General features: G+C 41.0%; 1 protein-coding gene across 1 annotated transcript in view; it reads left to right on the top strand.

Annotated features, from left to right (window-relative positions):
- Positions 1-19004, top strand: part of CCDC78 (coiled-coil domain containing 78) — a 254500-nt gene that overhangs the window by 180607 nt on the left and 54889 nt on the right. Inside the window, exons 11-12 of the mRNA XM_053694328.1 lie at positions 340-514; positions 3086-3123. Of these exons, the coding sequence (XP_053550303.1) occupies positions 340-514; positions 3086-3123 (213 nt within the window). The remainder of the gene's footprint in view (positions 1-339; positions 515-3085; positions 3124-19004) is intronic.

Genomic DNA, 19004 nt, shown 5'->3' with positions numbered 1-19004 from the left:
TGGTATAAATAAAGTTGTGAAAAACACGAATAACCGCGACATCGATGACTGTTAACTAACAATCATCGATGTCGCGGTTACTCTTTGCACAGTACTTGACGCGCGTGTTTTTGACGTCTTTTTTGATAAATAAGGGTGTCATATTCAGATCCGCGTCAGCGATGTCTGGCGAGTGTATTGACGCCAGCGAATGCACTGAGATTGAAGCTTTGATAAATAGACCCCTATCTATCACAAGAAATATATAAAAAATGCATAAAATACTAGTCTGGTGTATAATTATAGTACTAAAATAAATTTCTATCCCAGGTTGATTTATTGATGTGTTACTATTCTTAGCATGCAACGAGAGCAGATCCTAGCTTTGGGAAACAATAATGTTGATCCAGGACCTCCTGAGCATCACTTCTTGATCATTGACCATGAGATGCAATCCCAGCTTGGAGAAGAATTAAACAAACTGCGTGAAGACAAAGCCCAGCTGGAAGCTAAGCTCTCAGAGCTGAAAGAGAAGGTTAGTCTTTATCTGACAGAGAGAGAGAGCAAAACAATAATGTATAACCATACATAACAATAAAAGCTTTATAGGGCAGTAAAAGTGTTAAAGGGGAAAAACTAAAAAAATAATAATCATGCATATAAAACACCATTATGTAATGCAAGAAGGGAGTCAGTGTAATGGAAGATAAGATATGCTCCTTGTTAAATGTACTTTACTTTTCGTGAACACTTTTTACCGTTACAGTACTTTTAAAATCCAGTTTTAGATGATGACATTAGTCCTTCACACAATGCAGGTGTCTTTCTGACAGCTATATAGCAAAGTAAGACCTCAGATAAGGTGCATTGCCCAGCACAAGCACTCTTATGGATCTTCGTGTCTAAATTAGATCTCAGACTATTTACATGGCTCCAGTAGCCCCACTTTATGTCAGCTATATTAAGTTCTGATGTATGGCCCCTCCAGCAAGCTATACGCCTACTTTACTCCTCACATTATATTTATGGAGTCAGCGATCCCCTAATGTCAGCATTAAACAAAATGTGGCCTCAGGTCATATTTATGACCCTTGCAACCCTTATCTTGTCCTGCTGACTGTTGCATTGGATTATTGAAAGAGGAAGAAAAGTGCTGTACTAGCCCCAGTAACAATGTCCTCTTGCGCTCCCTAGTGGGTTTCACTCTTGTTGCAGGTTGTTGTTGTTGCTCCTTGTTGTTGTGAATAACCAAGGAGCAAGTCCCTTGTGGGCCACTTTTGCTGGTAACTTGAAAGATTACACCCCTGCTGTTATAGAAGACTTGACATCTGGCCCCCTACTGTCATAGGCCTGGTGCTTCTGTTTATATTTCACCTCTGTATTTCCTGAACAGCTGAGCTTCCTTTTTAAAAACATTTACATAAAAGAAAAACAGACTTAAAATAGTTTACAGAGAGAGAGAGTGAGAGAGAGAGAGAAAGAGAGAGAGAGAGAGAGAGAGAGAGAGAAAAGCACTCAACCAGGAAGAACAGTGGGTCAGGAGCTTGCTCTTTGGTGGGTCACTACCTAGGAGCAGCATTTCACATAGGATTATTTTCCTTAGTTATATCAGTCCACAATTAAATGAATAGGCAGCACCACCCTAAGTATGCAAAAATCTTCCTTTTATTGTTTCACAAACAGGAGCAGGTATACAAATGACTACGTTTTGGGTCACATTCCCTTAGTCAAGACATGACTAAGGGTATGTGACCCGAAATGTAGTTATTTGTAAACCTGCTCCTGTTTATGAAACAATAAAAGGAAGATTCTTGCATACTTCGGATGGTGCTGCCTATTAATTTAATTGTGGACTTATTGCCTCAGGTATTTGCAGTAACCTGTTGGCGCGCACACCTGCCTACCCTTTGTGCTGGATTACATTGGACATTGCTTAATTATATCAGTCTGATCCCACCTAAAAAGGATAGTCCAGTCCCACAATACCAGACATCTCTCATCTAAACATGGCAACCCCAGACAATTGTTTAAATTGTAAATAACCAAATTTATTTCAAGTAGACACTCTAAATGCTTTTAAAGCAACACACGCTTCTCTTTCAAAAGTATTTCTCCAAGGAGGAAAGCTGAACTCATACATTTAAGTTCTGAGCAAAGGATGCTATGCCCCACCGCATATACAGGTTAGTTGAGTGGAAGGGATGTTTTCCCATTAAAGGATAGGCAGATGGACCCATATATTAAAGTTTTGAGGGGGATGATGTGAGAGGGAGCCTGATGCCATACAGGGAGGTTTATGGGGTTAGGAGGTTCACAAATTGAGAGTCAAAGCTGAACACCTTTCAGCATGTATAGTTCCACTAAGTGCCAGTAGCAACAATGCATTATGCAGAGACAGGGTGAAAGCAGTGGGCTATGTTTCAGACTAGGATAAGACTTCCAGTAGCTGGATGTTTGTCTTGATTGCCAGCAGCTGGGGTGTGCAGGGAAGTGTGCCAGTGACTCTAAAGGGATACAGGGTAGTAAGGAAGAAAAGGCAGGCAAGGTCTGGGATGTTTGTTGGATCTGACACTGTAAGTTGTAGTGTGTGCAAGTGTTATATTGTGTAACACAATGAGTGGTTATGTAGCAAGATATGCATTTAGGAATGTGTGTTACAGGCAGATCCCCCTTCCATAGTGAGTGTCTGCTGTTGCAGGACCCTTGAAAATGGGCGGCCCTACTGTCCACCTATTGTTGACTTTGATATCAATATATTCAAAGTCAACAATAGCTGGACAGCAGGGCAGCCCATTCTCAAGTGTCCTGCAACAGCAGACAATCACTACAGAAGGGGGATCTGCCTGTAACACACATTCCTAAATACATATCTTGTGACATAACCACTCATTATAATATAACTTTAGCTAGGTCTCAAAATTTAATTATTTAAGGTATGATAAAGATGAAAATAAATAAATAAATAAATAAAAAAAAGATATCTGAATGTCATTTTTTTATTTATTTATTTTCCTCTTTATCATGCCTTAAATAATTAAATTTTGAGACCTAGCTAAAGTTGTGAAGTGATACTGAACGACTAAACATTGTCTTTTTATTTATGCAGAACAGGAAGAATGATTATGCAGCAATGTCAAATCAAAAGTAAGTATGAAATTAATACAATTTGTGCTTGTAAAGGCAATTTTGAACAGTTGGCAATGATTTTTTGTTCGTTTCTAATAGTAATTAACACTATCTTGACATTTTTTTGGGAAATTTGCATTATATAGTATACACTTGCCACATTTTACATGACACCAGATATTGGCCCAGATTACAAGTGGAGCTCTATTGTTAGCAAAGGGTGCAATATCAATATCGCTGGAGTACGCTAAAATTAGTGAATTACCAGAGAATGCTTAGAGTATCCGACATTCCTTTAGTGTGCCCTATACTTTCAATGGATATGGCGAACGTGCTAAACATTGTTTATATTAGAAGCTGAAATTTATGGAATGCGCTCGAGCAGAACCCAAATAGGGCTGGAATAATTAGCATGACTTGAGACCTGAAGTAAAGTGTTTGGGTTAGAATAAAAGTTGCATATAATGCATGTAAAAGATATTAAAATAAAATATTGCACTCATATATAGACATATTTAGGGCTAGATAACAAGTGGAGTGGCATTTATCGCTTCTGCTTGAGCGCTAATTTTCTAGAAGAAATCTTTTTGAATGTGTCGGGTTGTGCTGGTATTATGAGTTGAAAGTAAAAAGTTATTGCGCTCGCGTAGGTTACTTCTAGAGCAATTAGACTGTCGAGCAAAAGATAACCTCTTTCTGCAAAGAAGTCAATGGAGAGAAAAAAGTGGAAAACAAACCTAACATACGACTTGCGCGCAAAGACGGTTGCGCGTTCTCATATGTGCATACCCAATCGCTTATTTTAAATATGCTTTTACAGGTTTTCATCCACCTAATTGCAAAGGGCTCCGATGCACTTATATAAATGTATATATATGTATACATATGTATTTATGTGTTTATATGTGTATATATGTTTGTAAATACATATATCTATATTATAATCGCATATGTAACGCGCCTATCGCCAGTTGCGCACGCATCCTCAAAGGAATTTTGGCTGCACAAGGCAGCCAAAAGAATGTAGGCTGCACACACAGCCAAAAGAATCCACCTGGATGCAGCGTAGGCAAATGAAGCATTAAGGAAACAAACAAAAAACACGCAACCGCCCGCCCGAAATAAAGAAAAAAATCACATAACCGCCCGCAAGAAATAAAAAAAAACAACCTAACCGCCCGCACGAAGTATAACAAAAAACTTACCTCCCGCACGAAGAATTAACAAAAAAAACCTAACCACCCACACAAAGTATTTAACAAACACCTAAACAGTCAACCCCCATATCGCAAAATAATAAAGTAATTAGGTCCTAATCCGCAAATTGAACAACGCAAATAACATAAATAAAATATTAACCCCTAAACTGCTAACCCCCCCATCGCACTAAAACTAATTAACCGATAAACCCCTAAACCGCCAACCGCCCACATCGCAATAAACCTAATTAACCTATTAACTCCTACACCGCCAACCCCACAACGCAAATACCTAATGGCTAGATTACAAGTTTTGCGGTAAGAGCTGCTCGGTAATAACTTGCACGTTATTGTCACCGCTCACTTCCCTACAGCGCTGGTATTACAGGTTTACAAAAACCCAGCGTTAGCAGGCAAGAAGTAAGCGTAGAGCAAAATTGAGCTCCATACCGCACTCCAATACCAGCGCTGCTGAAAGCTGCAGTGAGCTGGTTTTACGTGCTCGTGCACGATTTCCCCGTAGACATCAATAGGGAGAGCCGGCTGAAAAAAGTCTATCACCTGCAAAAAAGGAATGTAAAGCTCCATAACGCAGCCCCATTGATTCCTATGGGGAAACTAAATTTATGTTTACACCTAACACCCTAACATGAACCCCGAGTCTAAACACCCCATATCTTACACTTATTAACCCCTAATCTGCCGCCCTGACATCGCCGACACCTACATTATATTTATTAACTCCTAATCTGCTGCCCCCGACATCGCTGACACCTACATTATACATATTAACCCCTAATCTCCCGCCCCCAATGTCGCCGCAACCTACCTACACTTATTAACCCCTAATCTGCCGCCCCCAATGTCGCCGCCACTGTACTAAATTTATTAACCCCTAAACCTAACCCTAAGTCTAACCCTAACCCTAACACCCACTAACTTTAATGTAATTAAAATAAATCTAAATAAAACCTACTATTAATAACTAAATAATTCCTATTTAAAACTAAATACTTACCTATAAAATAAACCCTAAGCTAGCTACAATATAACTAATAGTTACATTGTATATAGCTTAGGTTTTATTTTTATTTCACAGGCAAGTTTGTATTTATTTTAACTAGGTAGAATAGTTACTAAATAGTTATTAACTATTTAATAACTACCTAGTTAAAATAAATACAAATTTACCTGTAAAATAAAACCTAACCTGTCTTACACTAACACCTAACCTTACATTACAATTAAATAAATTACATAAATTAAATACAATTAACTAAATTACAAAAAAAACAAACACTAAATTACACAAAATAAAAAAAAGAAATGATCAGATATTTAAACTAATTACATCTAATCTAATAGCCCTATGAAAATCAAAAAGCCCCCCCAAAATAAAAAAACCTAAACTACCAATATCCCTTAAAAAGGCCTTTTGCCAGGCATTGCCCCAAAGAAATCAGCTCTTTTACCTGTAAAAGAAATACAAACAACCCCCAAAGAGTAAAACCCACCACCCCCACAACCAACCCCCCAAATAAAATCCTAACTAAAAAAACCTAAGCTCCCCATTGCCCTTTGGATGGGCATTGCCCTTAAAAGGGCTTTTAGCTCTTTCTCAGTGCCCAAACCCTAACCTAAAAATAAAACCCACCCAATAAACCCTTTTAAAAAACCTAACACTAACCCCCAAAGATCCACTTATAGTTTTTGAAGACCCGACATCCATCCTCAACTAAGCCAACAGAAGTCCTCAACGAAGAGGCAGAAGTCTTCATCCAACCGGTCAGAAGTCTTCATCCAGGCGGCATCTTCTATCTTCTCCATCCGGCACGGAGCGGGTCCATCTTCAAGACATCCGGCGCGAGCATCCTCTTCAATTGACGTCTTCTGCCGAATGAGGTTTACCTTTATATGACGTCATCCAAGATGGCGTCCCTTAGATTCCGATTGGCTGATAGATTTCTATCAGCCAATCGGAATTAAGGTTGAAAAAATCCTATTGGCTGTTGCAATCAGTCAATAGGATTGAGCTTCAATCCTATTGGCTGATCTAATCAGCCAATAGAATGCAAGCTCAATCCTATTGGCTGATTGGATCAGCCAATAGGATTGAAGCTCAATCCTATTGGCTGATTGCAACAGCCAGTAGGATTTTTTCAACCTTAATTCCGATTGGCTGATAGAAATCTATCAGTCAATCGGAATCTAAGGGACGCCATCTTGGATGACGTCATTTAAAGGGAAACCTCATTCGGAAGAAGACGTCGATTGAAGAGGATGCTCCGCGCCGGATGTCTTGAAGATGTACCCACTCCGCGCCAGATGGATGAAGATAGAAGATGCCGTCTGGATGAAGACTTCTGCCCGGGTGGATGAAGACTTCTGCCCGGTTGGATGAAGACCTCTGCCACTTCGTTGAGGACTTCTGCCGGCTTCTTTGAGGATGGATGTCGGGACTTCAAAAACTGTATGTGGATCTTCGGGGGTTAGTGTTAGGTTTTTTTAAGGGTTTATTGGGTGGGTTTAATTCTTAGGTTAGGGTTTGGGCACTGAAAAGAGCTAAATGCCCTTTTAAGGGCAATGCCCATACAAATGCCCTTTTCAGGGAAATGGGGAGCATAGGTTTTTTAGTTAGGATTTTATTTGAGGGGTTGGTTGTGTGGGTGGGGGGTTTTACTATTGGGGGGTTGTTTGTATTTTTTTTACAGGTAAAAGAGATGATTTCTTTGGGGCAATGCCCTGCAAAAGGCCCTTTTAAGGGCTATTGGCAGTTTAGTTTAGGCTAGGGTTTTTTTTTATTTTGAGGGGCTTTTTTTATTTTGATAGGAATATTAGATTAGGTGTAATTAGTTTACATATCTGATCATTTCTTTTTTGTAATTAAGTTAATTGTATTTAATTTATGTAATTGATTTAATTGTAGTGTAACGTTAGGTGTTACTGTAACTAAGGTTAGGTTTTATTTTACAGGTAAATTTGTATTTATTTTAGCTAGTTAGTTAGTAAATAGTTAATAACTATTTAGTAACTATTCCACCTAGTTAAAATAAATACAAACTTGCCTGTGAAATAAAAATAAAACCTAAGCTAGATACAATGGCCTCTAGTTATCAAGCTGTCTACTTACCTGCATTTGCCGGCCCCAATACGCTCGCCTAAGCTCGCCTAACATCGTCGCTGCGGACATGAATACGTTCGCCAAATTTATCAAGAAAGCTGTCAAAAAGCTGCACACCAAGTATGGTGCGATGAGCAGCGGACTGTGGTTAACTTACAGTCATCGATCTCGCTGCTCATTGGCTTATTCGCAGCTTTCTTGCTAGCCTGTCACTAAGCACCCACACTATACTATACTGTTTTACCCCCTATGCCGCCGCTCCCGGAGCCCCCCGCAACTAAATAAATTTATTAACCCCTAAACCGCCGCTCCTGGACCCCGCTGCAACTATAATAAATTTATTAACCCCTAAACCGCCGCTCCCGGACCCCGCCGCCACCTACATTATATATATTAACCCCTATCCTGCCCCCCCACACCGCTGCCACCTACATTATATCTATTAACCCCTTAACCTACGTCTAACCCTAACCCTAACACCCCCCTAACTTAAATATTATTTAAATTAATCTAAATAAATATTCCTATAATTAAATAAATTATTCATATTTAAAACTAAATACTTACCTATAAAATAAACCCTAAGATAGCTACAATATAACTAATAGTTACATTGTAGCTATTTAATGGTTTATTTTTATTTTACAGGCAACTTTGTATTTATTTTAACTAGGTACAATAGCTATTAAATAGTTATTAACTATTTAATAGCTACCTAGTTAAAATAACTACAAATATACCTGTAAAATAAATCCTAACCTAAGTTACAATTACACCTAACACTATACTACAATTAAATAAATTAAATACAATTACCTACATTTAAATAAAAATAACTAAAATTAACTAATGTACAAAAAAACCCTCTAAATTACAGAAAATAAAAAAAAATACAAGAAGTTTAAACTAATTACACCTAATGTAAGCCCCCTAATAAAATAAAAAATCCCCCCAAAATAATAAAATTCCCTACCCTATACTAAATTACAAATAGCCCTTAAAAGGGCTTTTTGCGGGGCATTGCCCCAAAGTAATCAGCTCTTTTACCTGTAAAAAAAGAAATACACCCCCCCAACATTAAAACCCACCACCCACACCCAAACTTACTCTAAAACCCACCCAAACCCCCCTTAAAAAAACCTAACACTACCCCATTGAAGATCACCCTACCTTGAGCCGTCTTCACCCAGCCGGGCCTAAGTCCTCAACGAATCCGGGCGAAGTGATCCTCCAGATGGGCAGAAGCCTTCATCCAATCCGGCCAGAAGAGGTCCTCCAGATGGGCAGAAGTCTTCATCCAAGCGGCATCTTCTATCTTCTTCCATCCGGCGAGGAGCGGCACCATCTTGAAGACATCCGACGCGGAGCATCCATCGATCCCGACGACTAAACGACGAATGACAGTTCCTTTAAATGACGTCATCCAAGATGGCGTCCCTTGAATTCCGATTGGCTGATAGGATTCTATCAGCCAATCGGAATTAAGGTAGGAAAAATCCCATTGGCTGATGAAATCAGCCAATCGGATTGACCTCCCATTCTATTGGCTGTCCCAATCAGCCAATAGAATGTGAGGTCAATCCTATTGGCTGATTGGATCAGCCAATCAGATTGAACTTCAATCCGATTGGCTGATTTCATCAGCCAATGAGATTTTTCCTTACTTAATTCCGATTGGCTGATAGAATCCTATCAGCCAATAGGAATTCAAGGGACGCCATCTTGGATGACATCATTTAAAGGAACCGTCATTCGCCGTTTAGTCGTCGGGATCAATGGATGCTCCGCGTTGGATGTCTTTAAGATGGTGCCGCTCCTCGCCGGATGGAAGAAGATAGAAGATGCCGCTTGGATGAAGACTTCTGCCCACCTGGAGGACCTCTTCTGGCCGGATTGGATGAAGACTTCTGCCCATCTGGAGGACCACTTCGCCCGGATTCGTTGTGGACTTAGGCCTGGCTGGGTGAAGATGGCTCGAGGTAGGGAGATCTTCAGGGGGTAGTGTTAGTTTTTTTTAAGGGGGGTTTGGGTGGGTTTTAGAGTAAGGTTGGGTGTGTGTGTGGTGGGTTTTAATGTTGGGGGTGTATTTCTTTTTTTTACAAAAAAATAGCTATAATGTAACTATTTGTTATATTGTAGCTATCTTAGGGTTTATTTTATAGGTAAGTATTTAGTTTTAAATAGGAATAATTTATTTAATTATAGGAATATTTATTTAGATTAATTTAAATAATATTTAAGTTAGGGGGTGTTAGGGTTAGGGTTAGACTTAGGTTTAGGGGTTAATAGATATAATGTAGGTGGCGGTGGTGTAGGGGGGGCAGATTAGGGGTTAATAAATGTAATATAGCCGGTGGCAGGATCCGGGAGCAGCGGTTTAGGGGGTTAAACATTTTATTTAGTTGCGGCGGGGTCCGGGAGCGGTGGTTTAGGGGTTAATAATAATAATTATGTAGGTGGCGGCGGTGTAGGGGGGGGCAAATTAGGGGTGTTTAGACTCGGGGTACATGTTAGGGTGTTAGGTGCAGACACTTCCCTTAGGAATCAATGGGATATCGGGCAGCAGCGAACATGAGCTTTTGCTGATGTCAGACTCACATTGACTCCTATGGGATCCGCCGCCTCCAGGGCGGCGGATTGAAAACCAGGTATGCTGGGCTGGAATAGTGGTGAGCATACCTGGTTGTTCTTTGATAAATTCCAATAGTAGTCAGATTGTGCCGAACTTGCGTTCGGAACATCTGGAGTGACGTAACCATCGATCTGTGTCGGACTGAGTCCGGTGGATCGTATGTTACGTCACTAGATTCTACTTTTGCCGGTCTGTAGGGCTTGATAACTATGGCGAATCAGCCTCGCCAAAAATACGCTGTGGAATTCCAGCATATTTGCGGTTGACGGCTTGATAAATAGAGGCCAATGTAACTATTAGTTATATTGTAGCTATCTTAGGGTTTATTTTACAGGTAAGTATTTTGTTTTAAATAGGAATTATTTAGTTATTAATAGTAGGTTTTATTTATTTTAATTACATTAAAGTTAGTGGGTGTTAGGGTTACGGTTAGACTTAGGGTTAGTGTCGGTGACGTTGGGGGCGGAAGATTAGGGGTTAATAAATGTAGGTAGGCGGCGGCGATGTTAGGGGCGGCAGATTAGGGGTTAATAATATTTAACTAGTGTGAGCGATGCATGAGTATGGCGGTTTAGGGGTTAATATGTTTATTATAGTGGCGGTGATGTCTAAAGCATCAGATTAGGGGTTAATAATGTTATTTTAGTGTTTGCGATGCGGGAGGGCCTCGGTTTAGGGGTTAATAGGTAGCTGATTGCCCTTTTAAGAGCAGTAAAAGAGCTGAATGCCATTTTAAGGGCAATTTTAGGGGTTTTACTTGTAGGGGGTACGTTGTAATTTTTGTATTTAAAAGAGCTGATTTCTTTAGGGCAATGCTTTATAAAAGGCCCTTTTAAGGGCTATTGGTAGTTTATTGATAGATTAGGGGGTGTTTTTTTATTTTGGGGGGATTTTTTATTTGTATAAGGGTATTAGTTTAGGTTTACATTTTTTATTTTAGATAGCTTTGATTATTTTTTTTCTGTAATCCTACATTTTTTATTTTTGTAATATTAGCTTTGGGGTTTGCAGTTTTTAAAAAAATAAACTGCCCTCTGGGCAGGCTTATTGCCTAGTACACATATAAATACATACATATACATATATTTATGTTAAAGTCCTTTGTTTGCTTTTTTTTTCTAACAGCTGAGATCTCATATCTTTTAACCCTTATAATTTTTTTGTGCAATATTTTTTTTATAATAAATATTAGAAAGTGTTATTATGAGTGTAAGTGTACTTTGTAATGTATTTTTGATGTTTTTTGTGCAACTTGACGAATAGCGGTAATGATTGAGCTTAACTTTTAATATGAGCGCAATTTAACCTGCATGCAAATGATCGCAAAAACCCAAGTGCAATCGATTGCGGGCCACTTGTAATCTAGCCCTTAATGTTAAATATAAGTTTAATATTAATAAAATGTATAGAAAGGGAGACATGGTATATGCCATGGTGTTTGACAGGGCAGGGCTCAAAGGTGTGTGTGTATATATATGTGTGTATTTATGTGTTTATATCGGTAAATATGTATGTGCACACATACATACATATACACACACATACACTCACCAGCAGATTCACAGTAATGTTTAAAAGCAAAACTTTAGGAAGTCAGTTACATTTGGCGCCAAAGGATCAAGCCCAGGACCACGACAAGGTCTCCCCCTTCCTGGGACCCTAAACCAGCACCCACACAATGCATACTTCCAAACAAACCAACTGGGAACCTCCCAGGGTGACACAGGCTTTTGTAACCTCCCCTATGTAAATACAAAACACAGGAATGGACCACACTCAGACTGGACTGGGTACACATCCTAAGCCACAGCAAACTCCACAGCCCTGAACACTGACAGACAGCTGCAAAGTTTTCAGCAACCCAGAGCAATCTGGGTGACAGGCCCGCAGGGAAGCATTACAAACATTATCAACACAACACACAGAAAACCTGGCACTCGCCAAAAGATTCACTTTTAAACATTACTGTAAATCTGCTGGCGAGTGCCAGGTTTTCTGTATGTTGTGTTGATAATGTTTGTAATGCTTCCCTGCGGGCCTGTCAACCAGGTTGCTCTGGGGTTAACTGCCTGGGTTGATGGGAACTTTGCAGCTGTCTGTCAGTGTTCAGGGCTGTGGAGTTTGCTGTGGCTTAGGATGTGTACCCAGTCCAGTCTGTGAGCGTGGTCCATTCCTGTGTTTTGTATTTACATAGGGGAGGTTACAAAAGCCTGTGTCACCCTGGGAGGTTCCCAGTTGGTTTGTTTGATAGTATGCATTGTGTGGGTGCTGATTTAGGTTCCCAGGAAGGGGGAGACCTTGTTGTGGTCCTGGACTTCATCCTTTGGCACTAAATGTAACCGACTTCCCCCAGTTTTGCTTTTAAACATTACTCTGAATCTGCTGGTGAGTGCCAGGTTTTCTGTGTGTTGTGTTGATAATGTTTGTAATGCTTCCCTGCGGGCCTGTCACCCAGGTTGCTCTGGGATTAACTGCCTGGTTTGCTGAGAACTTTGCAGCTGTCTGTCAGTGTTCAGGGCTGTGGAGTTTGCTGTGGCTTAGGATGTATACCTAGTCCAGTCTGTGAGTGTGGTCCAATCCTGTGTTTTGTATTTACATAGGTGTCACGAATACCTCAGGATTTAGCTGAGAAGGGGTTAATTCTGTTCAGTTTGTGAGCTAAAAACAGTTATCTGCTTTTCAAGAAGAATTGTGTCCTGTGTTTGTTTGTGTTTTCTTTGAAGTGCCAGGAGCTTTATAAATAGTTTCTATGTTCACTCCACCAAATGTTATTGTGTATGCATTGAGTCATAAAGCCACTCAAGCTTTTAGTTCCAGAGAAACACAGGATAGAGTTTTATGGCTCAGACTGTCAGCAGCAGGGCATGATGCACAACAGGGCCTCAGTCACAGAAACTGATAAGGTCACTAAAAGGACATTGGTATAATATATATATGTGCTTTAAACTGTTATGACATTAAATGAAGCTAAATATGACAACCTATGTCATATCTGATATCAAACCGATTCTCCCAATGAAACTAAGAGATTCCCGATATGTATATATGGAAATAGAGTTACCTAGCAGAAATTATAATGGGTTCTATAATGTCAGGCAAAAACTTAGTTTATTGAAGGTCATAAAGGACAGGGGGTTCCTTAGCCTGCCCAGGAGGGTGTGGTCAGGCAACTTGATCTCTGGAAAATATGTATAAAGTTTGATGCTTCAACATGTAAAATTGTCATTCTTAAAAGGGGAGCTGTTCTACAGAGTAAGGACCATTGCTTCATGCCAGCCCATGGCTCAGATCTTGAGACTAGGAAAGTATTCAATTTGTTTTTCTCCTCTTTTTATTTTAATCTGTTTGTGTAATTTTATTTGTAACAACTTTTTATTAATAATGCATTGTGCATAATATTTTTAGCATAATAAATAATTCCTTTATTAAGTTTGGCCTTTGTCTAATAATTGAACCACGTTACTAAAAGAGACTGGGATATTAGAACTGTATAATTAAGGTTATTTTCTGCTAAATTGTATTCAGAGAATTAATGTGTAAGTCTGGGTTTTTTCTTAGAATTTTCCCTTTAATAAATTTTAAGTGGTGGCAGTATTGGAGCTATATGTCTGTTAGTTTAGTGTGGGTGCCATTAAAGGGGAGTTTTGGGCATTTCTTTTACGTCTAGTACAGACTAGGGAGTGTTGTTAACTCTGGCACCCACTGAACTACATCACAAGCTGGCCTGGTGTGGCTAGATTGTGACCTATTTGTGACAGTAAAAGGGGGCTGATAACCCTTTCTGTGCCAAATAAGTGACTGGCGCAGGGTTGGATAACCTTGGTTCATCACAAATTGGTGGGCAGCGGTGTAGATAAAAAAAATTTATTAGATTTTAGTGCTTGTGGATTTGCTAGTGTGAAAATCCCGGTACTAAAAGAAATTGTTTCTTACAATTTCCTAAGGCTAAAACTCAGTGCATTATATAGTCACACATTGCAAACAGTCCCCTTCCCTATTCTCTGTTTTTCTTTTCTATTTTTATTTTTACTATGGAGACGTATAAGGAGCAGACTAAAGAAGTGTTGGCACTGTTATGCCAGGAGCGTGATATTCCAACCCATGGAGAGAACAAAGATGGACTAATACAAGCTCTTTTTGAATATGATAACAGCCAAACCACACCAGGTGAAGTCTCAGGAGAGATGTCTGCAGCTGTGGGCAGTGATTCATCAGGATCTGGGGATTCATTGGACTGTTATTTGCAAACTGTTCTGAAATATATGGGCTCAGTGGATGCAAGTTTGCGCATGGAACTGATTACAAAATTTTATGAGAGACAGGCTGCTGTGGCTGAGAGACAGGCGGCTAGGGAAGCTGAGAGAGAGTCTTTGGCAGCTGAGAGAGAGTCTCTGGCAGCTGAAAGACAGGCTGCTGAATGACAGGCTGAGAGAGAGTATCAGCTACAACTTGTACGGTTGGAGAGAGGGATGGTCTCACCTGTTGTTAGTGAACCTAGAGACCCACCTGCTCCCAGAGTGCGTGCAGAGTATTTCCCACTCTGGAGAAAGATGGCGATGTGGATGTATTCCTGCGTAGCTTTGAGAAAGTTTGCAGACAGTTCCAGCTGCCAAGGGAGCAGTGGGCCAAGTACCTTACCCCTGGCCTGAAAGGTCCTGCACTGGAGGCTTTTGCTAAACTACTCCCAGAGTTTGATCAGGACTATGATTCCATCAAAGCTGCACTACAGAGGAGATATAATCTTACTCCTGAGGTGTACAGGAAGAAATTCCGTTCTCTGCAGAAAGGTACGTCTGAGAGCTATACTGCAGCTGTTGGGAACTTGATGACAGCCTTTAAACAGTGGGTCAGAGGGCTAAAGGTTGCCACTATAGAAGAGCTGGAAGATTTGATCGTGAAGGAGCAATTTATGCAGCTGTGCCCAGCAGAAGTTCAAGAATGGGTTTTGGACCGTAAACTCATAACAGCATTGGAAGCTGGTGAGCTGGCTGATTTTTACACAGCCAACAGGTCACCAGGGAATGGGAGAAAATCCTTTTCTAAGGGGGGATCCACCTTGTAAGGAGCTGCTGCACGACCCCCTTCACAAAACCTGCTGTGTCTTTGTTTCATGTATCTGTTCCTCAGGGAAAGGAGGGGCGAGTGCTGCATCTGGGCAGGGGGACACCCGCAGGTGTTTTGCTTGCAACAAAGTGGGCCACATCAGCTCCACTTGCCCAGAGAGGATTAACTTGGTGCAATCAACTGGAGGGGGTAATCCCTCAGAAGTACCGGCATCTGTTTTATTTGTTATACTTCCAGAGGAAAGCAACCAGGAGAACTTGCAACCTGTGCTCGTTGGAACTAAGGTAACACTTGGGCTTCAGGACACAGGCGCAGCCGTGACTCTTGTACATCCAGCGCTGGTGCTCTCTCAGGACATTATTCCTGGCAGGACTGTAGCAGTTAAAAGGATTGGGGGAATGAAACTTGCAGTGCCTATGGCACGTGTATATCTTGATCAGGGAGCGGGGAGAGGTTTAAGAAATGTGGGGGTATCTGAAAATATTCCTAATGATGTTTTACTGGGTACTGATTTGGGTAGATTGTTATCTCTTTATGTGCCTGACAATGCTACCAGTTACCTAGGGACATTAGTTGTAGACCCTTATGTGAAAAGGGCTGTATGTGAAAATGCTCAGAGACATTATGACCAGGAGAGAGGACAGAGTGCATGTGTGCAAAGTGCTGTGCCTGAACTGGGGGTGTCTGTGCTGAGATGTGAAACTGTACAGTGTGAGACTGATGGTGGAGAAAGGCAGAAAGACTGTGTGGGTCTGTCCGTGCCTGAACTGAGTTTAACTGTACAGGGAGAAACTGTCTGTGAGAGGAGGCAGATGAGTGGTGAGTATCTGTCTGTGATTGAATCAGTGAATTCTATAGAAGGAGGTGAGATTGATGGGGGAGAGAATGACTGGGTGACTGGGCCGCTGGATGATGTGTGCCAGTCTGTGCCAGAACCCCTTGAGTCCCATGTGGAAGGACAAGATATATGGGATAAATGGCAGAAGGAAGATGTGTGCTTGTCTGCACCAGTGTCAGAAGGATCCCAAATTCGGTGTGAGGATGTGAAATGGCAGACTGACTGTGAGAGAGAGCAGGGGGAAAAGGTAGCCCACTCTATGACACAAGCAGCAGAGCCACAGATTTCAGAATGTGTGGGGGAGTAGGGTACATGATACTCTTTGAGGGACCCCCAGAGTGAGTGTGAAACATTGTGGGTGACAGAGACCCCAGTAACCTCAGCTGTGACCTATAAACAGACTGCACAGACTAGAGGACAGAGACTGATACAGACTGCAGGCACAGGGGGGGGGAGTACAGAGAAGTGTATTTACACAGCCCCACAGTGCCATTCAGCAAATACACTGATAGGTGTGCAGCATCAGAGTCCCCAGCAGACTCAGCAGCTAGGACCCACAGTGGAGAGGAGGGGGGCAGTTAGTCAACCCCCTACCAACCATAACAGAGTGCAGGAGTACATGAATTCTACTCCAGTGGGAGGGCAAGAGCCGTGGTAGTTAAGCAGCAACTGACAGCACACAATATGTTCAGGGAGCACACAATAGGTAGCAAGACCCTCACAGGCACCTCTGTAAAAGGGGATAATGTGTTATTCAGGGATAAGATGCAAGCCTTATTGGGGGAGGTACCTGGTAAACCCAGAGATGCCAATACCATATTCCCACAAAAACAGTTACCGGATTTTACAGCCAGAGAGGGAGTATATGAGATGGGGCAAAATGTTCTGGTACTAACACCCATGAGGCAGAAACAGCTACAGGCTGCATGGGAGGGGTCCTGCAATATATTAAATCAGCTGGGTAGAGCAACTAGTGTGTCAATTTTAAATGGAGGGCATCCTGAAGGCAAAACGGCTATGTGCAATTTGTCTGGCAATGGCGTTATCACCCCAAGGGGAAGCTCCCTTTGATACGCATCGGGAGTGGCTCGTAGCCACCCCCTTTTGCGTCTCTTATTGGGGGAGGTGTCACGAATACCTTAGGATTTAGCTGAGAAGGGGTTAATTCTGTTCAGTTTGTGAGCTAAAAACAGTTATCTGCTTTTCAAGAAGAATTGTGTTTGTTTGCGTTTTCTTTGAAGTGCCAGGAGCTTTATAAATAGTTTCTAAGGTTTACTCCACCAAATGTTATTGTCTATGCATTGAGTGAGTCATAAAGCCACTCAAGCTTTTAGTTCCAGAGATACACAGGATAGAGTTTTATGGCTCAGACTGTCAGCAGCAGGGCATGATGCAAAACAGGGCCTCAGTCACAGAAACCACTGGCTTGCACATATACGTGTGTAGTAAATATACCACAACAGCGCAGGTATAAGGAGATAACTGTTTATTAAAATGTATATATAAAAACAATAGCAGCAACGTGTTTCTCGGCAGGTGGACGAGAGACGCGTTGCTGCTATTGTTTTTATGTATACATTTTAATAAACAGTTATCTCCTTATACCTGCGCTGTTGTGGTATATTTACTACACACGTATATGTGCAAGCCAGTGATCCCAGCCCACAACATCAGCTCTATTACAAGACTGCTACTGGGCGAGATCGGGAGGAACTGACACTGTGATTGATTGGACGAGGTCCTGAACGTCATCTAGCCCCTGCATGTCTGCCGGGCGACTCTCAATAGTTCCGGCTTGCGATTACTGACACATTGTGTAGCTCCGCTTGTGAGTATTCCGTTCATCTGGGGGAGGGTTGTTCATCCTACTGGTGCTACTCGATGATACTGCTCTATGCCTTGGCGCCTCTCCTTTTTTGTCTTTATCTGCTTTAGGAGTCCAGTTCGGATCGCCTTATCTGGGAGCGCAGCCTGAAATACGGAGGACATTTGCGAATTCCACTCCACACTAGCGCACCTCTTTGGGGATCTCCTATCCTGGTTTGATTATTATGACTGTAATTCTGAGGTTGCGCTAACACCACCTTCTTTAACTTCAATTGTGTTCAAGGGATCCAAATACTTTCAACTTGTAATACGAGCGAAAAACCCAACGCGCACAAACACCCGGGATAAATCCCTTATCGCTTGCGCCTGTTAGCTCTTCCCTCATAATCTAGCTATATATGTATATTCATTTAGGAGTATAAATAACGTACATGTTAATCATAAAGCACAAGTTGTTTTTTTTTCCATGTGATGTTTGCAGTTGCAATTGTTACAGAAGATATTGAAATGATCCTTGAAATAGGTTATATTTATTAGACATGTGCGATCGATTCATTCCGAATCCAAATTCGGACGAATTTGTTAAATTCGGAGATTCAGATCGATTCAAATTTCCAAATTACGGTAGTACCGAATCTACTCAATAAATCCGAATTAGTTCGTATTTATTCGGTAGATTTGGATGGCCATGGATTACACTAGTATTGTACAGTATATTAGGTTATATCACTCTGCTATGGGTTACACCTAATATACAGTACATAATACTAGTCTAATACACAGCACATCCCACCTAACACATACCGAAATTCCAAATTTCCAAATCAACCAAACCGAATCCAGCCGAATTTATTTGCATCCGAATGAATCGGAAACAAATCCGAAACAAATTCATTGGCATTTTTCCGAATTTGAATCGATCCAAACCGAAATTCGAAAAAATCCGAATCGATCCGAACCGAACCAAAATGAATTTTTCGACCATGCACAAGTCTAATATTTATAGAGTTTATGATGATAGTGAGAGTTTTGGTCAGGTAAATACTTTGTGATAGTGCTCTCCAAAGTTTGCCACAATGTCTTATTTGTGAGTTCTTTAACTAAAAAGGAAATGAGTGGAATCTAGACATATAAGATGTAGCAGAGAATCAATTTTGTCTAGAACCTTTCATTAAGGGCTGTTTTTTCTAAGCAAACTATATCAAATTTGGCATCTTA

Source organism: Bombina bombina, chromosome 11 (assembly GCF_027579735.1).
Source record: "Bombina bombina isolate aBomBom1 chromosome 11, aBomBom1.pri, whole genome shotgun sequence".
Taxonomy (NCBI): domain Eukaryota; kingdom Metazoa; phylum Chordata; class Amphibia; order Anura; family Bombinatoridae; genus Bombina; species Bombina bombina.
This window is presented reverse-complemented; position numbering and strand designations above follow the sequence as displayed.